This window comes from Cynara cardunculus, unplaced genomic scaffold, assembly GCF_001531365.2.
Source record: "Cynara cardunculus var. scolymus isolate 2C unplaced genomic scaffold, CcrdV1 Un_Scaffold_4804, whole genome shotgun sequence".
Taxonomy (NCBI): domain Eukaryota; kingdom Viridiplantae; phylum Streptophyta; class Magnoliopsida; order Asterales; family Asteraceae; genus Cynara; species Cynara cardunculus.
In genome coordinates this window covers 20,345-30,280 of record NW_020202078.1, presented here as the reverse complement: position 1 = coordinate 30,280, position 9,936 = coordinate 20,345, and the positions used below count along the sequence as shown (strand labels likewise).

The 9,936-nt window shown below is 37.5% G+C and overlaps 1 protein-coding gene across 1 annotated transcript; it reads left to right on the top strand.

Annotated features, from left to right (window-relative positions):
• Positions 1–3,948: 3,948 nt before the first annotated feature.
• On the top strand, positions 3,949–4,470 carry LOC112504170 (trigger factor-like). Its single transcript, XM_025108121.1, has 2 exons — positions 3,949–4,063; positions 4,205–4,470. The coding sequence occupies exons 1-2, from the start codon at positions 3,949–3,951 to the stop codon at positions 4,468–4,470; spliced, it is 381 nt and encodes a 126-aa protein (XP_024963889.1).
• The last annotated feature ends 5,466 nt before the right edge of the window (positions 4,471–9,936 follow it).

The window sequence follows — 9,936 nt, the reverse complement described above, 5'->3', positions numbered from 1 at the left end:
GAAGTCCGGACAAAAGAGATAGTAAAGAATTTTCTAATCAAACCAAGTTATCTGGATTAGATATCTAGACAACAAAGAGAATTAAATCGCTCAACTAATCAACAAATCCGGATGAGAAATTCGGTGAATTCCAACACTTAGTCAAAAAAACACACAATTAAGAAATCTCAATACGGATGATTCAAACACTTAGTCAAATTCACAAAAATGAATACGGACGTAAAAAGTCAACAAGTCAAGTCAACTAAGTCAACAAGTCAATACGAACAAATCCGCTCAATTAGTCAAACAATTCAAATCGCTCACTAAAGAAAGTCAAACACCGCTCAACAATCCGTGCAAACAAGTCAAAGTCAAAAATCGCAGAGATCAAATCACATACAACAGAAGATTAAATCGCTCAAATAAATAGCACAGATAACAACTGGATTACCAAAAAATCGCACAACGAATCGACTAAATCGCACAAAGAATCAACTAAATCGCTCAAGAAACACCCGTATTACCAACAAATCGTACAACGAATCAACGATTTACCAAGCGGATTAAGCTAAATCGGTCACTAAATGGAACAAGTAACATGCGATTTACCTATAAATCGATCAAGTCTTACCCGGTTTATCCTAAATCGAACAAACAATCAATTCACAGAAAATTCACAAGACTTAAATCGAACAAGCTTTAAGCGATTTACACTAAACCGATCAAGAGTTATACGGATTAGAATTCAAGCACAAACACAAATTTTAACACTTTTTCACCAAAAAAATGGATCAAAACAAGCAAAAATATGGGTTTTTCAAGAACAGAAATAGATTTCGTAAACTCAAAAATCGATCAAAAATGGTTCAAAACTTGTTTAAAATCAAAATCGATGTGAATCAAAGTTGTTTAGATTGAAATTGCGAATTCAGTAGTGCAAATTATATCAAATAACAATCAAAATCGATGTGATTCAAGCCAAAATATGCAATTCTGGACGAAGAACTTCAAGAACAGATGAAGAACATATATGAACAGTCCGTTAAATCTACTAAAATCGGTGCAAAATCCTCGAAAATTTTGTTTAATCCTCCAAACAAATTGCTGCAGATAGCTCTGATACCAATTGAAGTGCCCAAATCATATAAAATCAAAATTAATCTTCAAGAATCAAGAACAAGATGAATTTAGAGAGAGATTTTCACCAAATCTTCAATAGATTTCTTGAGAGAATTTCTTACAATGATTACAGCTCTAATCAGATTAAACAAGTGAACTAATGACAATTAGGAAACTAATTACTATTTATACTAAGAAAAATAGTAAAGCCTAACTATTACAAAACAATACAAAGGGAGAACTTGAACACAACTTTAACGCACATTCTAGAACCCAACACAGTGATTCTCTTATCACTGACACTGAAGGTTTTATGAAAATATACTTTTCTAAGTTATTTTTAGTTCTTAAAACAAAACCATCACTGAAACTTTTTTCTTCTTTAGTGATCATATTATTTTTAAAAGGTTATTATTGAGTGATTAACTTATCACTTAATATGACTCGTCAAATTTCTTAAAACTTTTTCGTTTTAAAAGAAATAGTTGATGAACCATTTTTATGATGACAATCTCCGTTTTCAATACGAGATGCTTTGAGACGTGCGTAAAAGACTGACACACGCGACCTCCTCCAACTTCCATCCAATCATGGATGAGAACGTGACGTTTCTTTCGTCATGGCGTTTCCTCAATAGTCGTATTTTCCTCTCTCCTATTTCTTTTCTCTCTCCTTCTACCTATAAATATGAGACTCTTCCTCTCATATTTCCTTTACAGTTACAAAAATCTTTGACGAACCTCAGCTAAAAGGACTTTGCAAGCAAGAACTTTGCAAGCAAGAACTCTAAGAACTCTCGAATCCTTCGACCTTCTTCTCAAACAACTCTAAAGCCGATATTTATTCTTTAAACTTAGAACTATTCTTCTTCTTCAAATGAAACTATGTTTGAGATTTTAAGAACCTTGTTCTCTTAAAACACAAATAGAAAGATTAATAACACATTCTTATTCTTGGTTATAATCTTGTTTCAAAACATAAATCTACTTGAAAAACCCTAATATCTCATTTGAGGATTTTTCAAAAGAAGTTTTTATAAAACTTAAAAAGATCACAACAAATCTTGGACTACTAACAACTGTTATTTCCTGTGTCTTAAAACTATAACAGACAATGGCTGCCAAGAATGTGAACTTCTCCATTGAAGACATATCTTTCAAGGCTAATAACCACGTTGCCTTGTTGGACATTCTTTCCAACAAGACCATTTACGAAGATGCAGTTGCCTTCCTCAAGATGTCCCTCATCGCATACGCTCTCAACCGTGAACCTGTCATGGTTAGGGAGGCCCTTCAGCAATTCTAGATGACTGCTGAGGTGGTGCAAGAAGAGGACAAGAACGGTCAAAAGGTGGAGAAAATCTCCTTCACCTTCAACAGGATGACCGTAAGCTTTGGCATGACCACTCTCAGGCATGCTTTTCGCTTCCCTAAGGGTCCGTTCGTTAGCGACCCTTCGACTGAAATCATCATCACTTGCCTCGATGATATGGGCTACCAATGGCCTTTGAAGAAAGACTCCGGCGAGCCGCTCAAATCTCTATCGAAGATTGAAAAGAACTTCATGTCAGCGGTATGACAATACCTCTTCTCTCACTTCATCCAGAGCATGGGTGGAAAGACTGGCGGTCAAGATCAAGCATCATGGGTTGCTCTCACTATCGCCGTGTCAGTAATCTGCCGCCGACCCATCAACTATGCTGCGGTGATCTTTGAAGACCTGGCGCTGAAGCTCAACAAGCGCCAGAGGGAGAAATTGGTTCCATACACCCATTTTCTCTTGATGGTTTTCGCCAAGATCTTTGGCAAAAAATACTCCAAGGAGGGTAACCTTCCTGTCTGCAAGCTTGGATCTAAGATTCTGGATCACAAGCTGAGGGATGGAGATATTGCACTGTCTGCTGTACTGCCACACTCTTCTATTCCTCCTCCTTCTTCTTCTTCTCCTTCGATGGTCAAGACAAAGGCAAACCCCCCTATGTCTAACCCAGCCACCACAACCCTTTCTTCTGAACGCCCAACATAACCAACTCTTGGTTCTCCTTAGCGAGCCAAGAAGGCCAAAAAGGGGATAACCACATCTCTGGCTATGACCTCTCAAAAGGTCTCAGCTATTGAAAAGAGCCTTACCCCCGAGACACCTTCAGTTAGACATCTAAGCTCTTTAGTGATTCATGATATCACTGTCGTATCAATGGCACCTCTCCCAACCGCCTCAGTGACTCAAATCACTGAAGGTGTGAATATCAGCTCTCTCCACTACTGATCACTCACAATCACTCTTAGCCATATTCTCATCTCCTCTATCATTGGTCGCTACACGCATCCATGATTCATCAGTGAATGTCATCCCTGATGATTAGACACTCACCACTGGACTTGAGGTAGCTCCTCTTGAGGCTCCTCGGCAAATTGGTGCTCATCCTTTCAAGTGCACCATGGAGCACACCAACGTTAATCTTTCTAATAACGCTGATGACCCCTCAGGTATTCCATTTTCCTATCCTTTCGTTTCATCTAACCCCGAGCTCTCTTATGCTCATTTTCCTTCTTTTACAGGTCCTTTTGCTGAACCAGCCATGGAAGATTCTTATGACATGGCTGAAGACGTGAAGCTGCTTCTTCCAACAGTTGAGACTATCCTTAACAAAATGGACGAAGTCCATAAGGGTATGCCTCAACGGGATGAAGTAGTTGCTGACCTCTCAGCCATCAAGGCTGAATTCATGAGGTCCAAAAACAACTCTCCTCCATGCAAGTGGCAGTTCAAGCCAATGCTGAGGCCATAGTTGCTTTAACAAGCAAGGCCGATGAAGCAAACTCCCACCTTTCACAACAGATAGAGGTCATGAAGCAGATACTGGTTGCTCTACAACAACCAATCCCGACAGCTGAACTGTCATTCACTGCTGATGACTGTGACCAGCTAAATCAGGCACACGAGGCTAATGTCATTATGGCCCGTGCTTTGACCAAGCTCGAGGAGCTGATGAAGTTCCATATTCACACAGTCGACCACTTCTTCGGCTATGGCTCTAAAACAATAGTCAAAGAGGGGGGAGACAGTGACTGAAGCTATTTATTCCGATTTTGTTGTATTCCAGCAACTAAAGCTGAAGCTCCTATAGCTGAAGCTGAAGCTGTTGTTATTGATGACTCTCCGACTTCCTATGAAGTTCTCGTAGCTGAGGATGTTGATGCCGCCCGAGCTGAAGCTCGTGACGGTGATCCTCCAGTCACCTCTGCAGCTGATACTGGTGATCTAGATAACGATGAAGAAGACGGTGAGTCCCTCGAACTTCGTGATGCTGGCAAAGACCTGGACGATAATGACGATGAAGACAACGATGATGACGACTTCATGATTTAGTACTAGGGACCTGCTAGTGCCACGAAAAGCATCGCCCTAAAGGATTCCGCATCCCAGAGGTAGCAAGGGGTGAAAGAGGCTACTCAAGAAAAGCACTAGGGCACCAAGTCTAAGGACAAAGGTGTGTTTGAAGAAAGGAATCTAAAAGTACTATTCCAAACTCCTCAACCCTTACTTGAAGACTCCTCATCTCAGGTAGTCATCACCTCTCTATATCAACTCGAGATACCCTTAACTACCTGTGGTCGGCTGGAATAGGTCCCTGAGAACCCTACCCTCATCACTCCTACCGACTAGCAGATGACTCAGCTCAGGGAGTCACTCGACCAAACTAGAGTAAAAATCCCTCTTCGTACCTCTAGTTGTGGTGAGTCCGGATTCCTAACATAAGCTGAAAGACTCAAGGCCTTAAGAGCTGAGGAACAACTTGCAATTCAAAAGAAGCAGACTGAGGACAACTTAAAGCTGGTCAAGTCTCTAGCTAAAAAAGTTCTTCCCAAAAGAATGTCCAAAAAGAAGGTGAACGCTGTCCAGACCCAGGCTAAGCTTCCATCTATTGCAGAAGCTAAACGTGAGAAGAACCTGAAGTTGGCTGAGCGGGACAAGCACTGGAGCGAAGGAAGTATAAATAAGAGAATCAGTCCTCACCTGATCAAGAGCATCAGCATCATCGGACATTCAAAAGACAGTGGGATGCTGCTCTCCATGCTCATCACTAGGGACAATCTCAAGGCCGTGACCGAGTATCCCTCCTACCTTGGCGAATATGGATATAGAGAATCGCTAGAGTTCCTACAAGCCGTTTAATGCTCAAAGTCCATACATCAAACGATTATCGAAGACCTTATCAACGAGTTGATCAAGAAGGTATCCAGATATGTCGTAGTCCCTGAAATGTCTACGTTGAAGAAATGAGGAAGAAGAAAAAGACCTTCAAGTCCTAATGATGGACCATCCCTGAGGAATGAACATGAAACATAGTTTTCGTTAGATGAAGTCCTGAAAGCTTCGAAGAAGCCAGACATCTCTATGTTGAATCTCTCATTGCCACCGAAGGGTCCCTATATACCCAACACTGTGCATATGAAGCCTGAGTTAGGATTTATTTTCCTTGACTATGATGACAAAGTCAGCTTCCAAAGAATGTTTGAGTTGCATATCTACCCAATGGAACATCTTGCATACATCCGTTATTGGCTGAACGATGACATATATGGTGAAACGATGGACATCAGGATCAGAAAGGAATTTCGACGTAGAAAGGAGCTCAGAGAAGATATACATGGTTACATTATTCTAAACAACTTAGATTAGTTATTTCTTTTGTACTTTGTTCTTTCACTGTATAAACTATATTCTATGTCTATTTTCAGTGATTATTCTTATATCTTGTAAGTATTAGACATGTACTGAAGACTTGTAATATTTCTTTTGAAATTAATATAAGTATTTTTGTGCATCACTGAAAAAGATCCTTAAAAAGAGTAACAGGAACACAAGTCTATGAGTTCCAGTGTTACTCTTACCTTTACTAACAATCTATAAGTTAGTGAATATGTTTTCAGTTTCAGTTTCCTTTCTTTTAATTTTTTCTTAGACTTAAACTTAAGAAAATTTTCTAAGTAAAGACTGACTCACTGAAATAGATTCCAAAACAGTTAAAAGAGACATGTACTTTATATGTAACTTTTTGTTACTGTTATTTGATAAGACAACTTTCTTTATGTTGCCTTGTTATCATCAAATAGGGGGAGATTGTTGATCCTCTCTCTCAGTGAATTGATGATAATATTTTTTACCTTATACGAAGTATTTATGTTTATGTCTTTCAGTTCCAGCGATCATCATTGAGTCTATTTAGTGATCGCTAAGAACATGTAATGTAAATCCATCAGCGACAGCAATACTTCAAGAAGAGAAAACTCACACCAAAGAACCTTCAGCAAAAGTCAAAGACTAAAACTAAAGATTAAAGACTGGCGAGTTCGTGATCTGAAGCGGTATTCATTGATTACAACCTGTGCATCACATTTGTGAAGACTGCCCAAGCCTCAGTAAATGCTGAAGGGACCTTCAGGTTATTCCAGAATTCAGCGATCAAAAGAAACTTGTTGTGCATAATTGTTTTTGTCTTGTCCTTATACACACAAAGGACAAACCCATACCCTTTCTAGAGCATAATACGGTACGGAGCCGATTAGTTGACTCTACTACCCACCAACTTCATGAAAGGATGTCTGCTCATGAATAGGCTTTTGTACTATTCACTGTAGCAAAGGACAAGTCTTTCTCTAAAGGCTTGACACGTGTTCAAACCCTAATGCATTGCATTAAATGTGCATTTAATGCAATGGGTATAAATAGATGTGTTCTATCTCCATGTAGAGATACTGATACTTATTCTTGAATGCTAACTTATGTTCATAAGTAAAAGAACACACATCTAATAACATAATACGCTTATCTTTAGAATCAAGTTAGAATCCCTTTTTAGTATTCTAAGTAGTTCTTACCAAGAAAGAACTTACTTTATTCTAAGTCTTATACAACAAATCATTTCTCTTTGCTAAGAATTAGTGTGTAACTTAGATTGTTTAGAGAAGTTATATTTACCTTATCTTTCCACAAACAATTTTGTAAAATCTGTATTGATCCTTCTTTATCAATATATATTTTAAATTTGAAAAGTTTATTGTGTTTGTATTCATCCCCCTCCTTCTACAAATTGTTATACACATCTTGTAGACCTAATGGGACCAACAAGGTAACATTTTCATTTTCATTGATTACAATTGATTTATGTTTAATCTCTTAGTCGTAACAACTTCGATACGAATTATGTGACAATTTTAGTTCTGTGAGTATACGAATTATACGAATTTTGTGACAAATGATCCACTACAATTGATTTAAGTTTGCTACGATCTTTGAAAATCACTGTATTCTCAAAGAAACTAACATTTACGCACTTCTCACTCAGTGGTTTTAAAGGTCATTAAAAAAATGGTAATGTAGCCAAAGAATTGATGGAGCAGAAGAACTCTTCTGGTAAATTTTTATCTATATATGGTTAGGGGACCTTCACTTTTTCCTAACTTAAATTTGTAGTACAGTTGATGGTGATACTGATATGTCTCCCCTATGAAATGCCAATGGAGTCTTTGAATTTATTACATGCTTCTTATCTGCCAGAAATCCAGCTGCAATTAAGACATGAACTTTGAATTCATACACAATTATGCATATGTACACCCTAGCATTAATTATATTTGGTTTTATCAAGGACTGTAGAAATTATGATGCAAAGAAAGATCCTAATCCAGTACCTGCTACTTTGTCAGTGCCCTTCACTGTTCTGTACATCTGAATGAATGTTGAAGAGTAAATCAAATCTCATGACTGCAAGTGTTATTAGTCCTTTAATTTTTTCGTCATAATTTTATAAGTTATTCTTTAGGTTGTTATTTCTGCATTGAAGTTCCTGTTTTAGTTTCCTAGTTTTTCAGTTCCTGTTCATACATAAGGAATTGGTTCCTCAACTACGAAGAATCAGAATTTGATACTGTAAACTTTCATTCAATTTATTTAATTTGGCTATAGTGACAGTGGTTGGGTATTATATATGTCCCATAGATAATAAATGTAGTACATCATGATACAACCTTAGACTAGGTTCTGGGGTTATCGCGATGAACGTAAATTAACAGGACACCATGTTCATTGCATTATCGTTTTCAGAGGCAGAAAAGATATCCACTTCAATGTCATCAACTTCTGAAGTAGTATGGCTTACGAAAATATTTCTTGCTGATTACTTGGGAAAGAACAAATTTTACAACTAAAATCTTTCAACTAAATTAGATAGGGAAGTGTTTGTGCAAGCTTGGCAAAGTGCAGGTGCAGATACACATTAATGATAGTGGTATCCCAAGATACATTAAGTTGGTTTAAGCTGTTTAATGGTGCAACCATAGCCCTAAAGCTTTAGTTAATGTTTATTTCTTATAATACTTGGTGTTTAATTTGTTTATATTTAAGGTTAATTTGTTTGTATTTCTATTAATATTTATAGTCAGGTTATATATTTTCTTTATATTTAAACAAAATGTTGATTACAGAAAATGACCCCACACGGACCCGTCTCCAAGGACACAAGTGAAAGTGAGTGTGAGGAGGGATTGAACCCGAGAAGGGATCAAACTAGGGAGTTATCTTGTATTTGGGCAAAATCGTCCCGTTCCTTTCCCAACTAAGCTACAATTCGAAGACGTTAATTTGTTTATATTCCCGTAAATATCCAACCCCCACAACTCTTCTCCATATTCCCATCTCTCTCTCTCTCTCTAGTACTGCTCTTTTCTTGGTTATTAAGGATTTTAGAAAGTTGAGAGAATGTGTAATAAAAAAACAAGACATGTGTCTTTATATTATTATTATTTTGTTAATTGGAGCCTTTTGTTATTTATTTAGTGGCCAAGATGGATAATAGTTGGATGTTGTTACCAAGAATGACTATTGAGTGTCAAAGATCCTTGGCAGAATTTCTAGGTATTATGTTTTCTAACAAGTGTTCAAGTGGGCAGATGATATTTCCATGCATTAAATGCGGTAACGAGGTAAGGGTTACTCAAGAGGAGGCTAGAATGCATCTCATATGTGATGGATGTTTAAAAGGTTATAGAATTACACCTTCTATTTGCCAACCCTCTCGTCCTATATTGGATACACTCGATGACATGCAAGGATTGGTGCATGATGCCTTTGGTATCTTAAATAAAAACATACGTGAAGATGAAATAAACGTAGAAAAGGAAGAACTGGATGAGCCAAATCCAGAAGCAAAAAAGTTTTATAAACTGTTGGAAGATGCAGAGAAAGAACTATATCTCGGATGTGAAAAGTTCTCCATACTTTCATTTATCGTTAGACTATTTCATAGCAAGTGTATAGGGAAATGCAATGACCAAGGTTTTACCATGATGCTTGATACATTGAGGGAGGCATTCCCAAATGCTTCTATTCCCAAGTCATTGTATGAAATGAAGAAGATTATAAAGGATTTAGGTCTTAGTTATGAGAAAATTGATGCATGCTCAAATGACTGTATGTTGTATCGCAATGAAAATAGTAGGAACAATGAATATGATATTTTTCACACATCAAGGTATCAACAAAGCGAAAATGAATCCCAAGATAAGTCAATTACATTCCATGAGCGGAAGAAGATTGCGGCAAAAGTTTTACGCTATTTTCCAATCAAACCAAGGTTGTAAAGGCTATATATGTCTTCCAAAAATGTTGTCTCCATGAGATGGCATGAGGAGAGTCGTACTAGAGATGGTTGTTTGAGACATCCTATAGATTCCCCAACTTTGAAAACATTTGATTTCCAATATCCTGATTTTGCCAAGGAACCTCGAAATGTTAGACTTGGTTTAGCAATTGATGGGTTCAATCCTTTTAGGA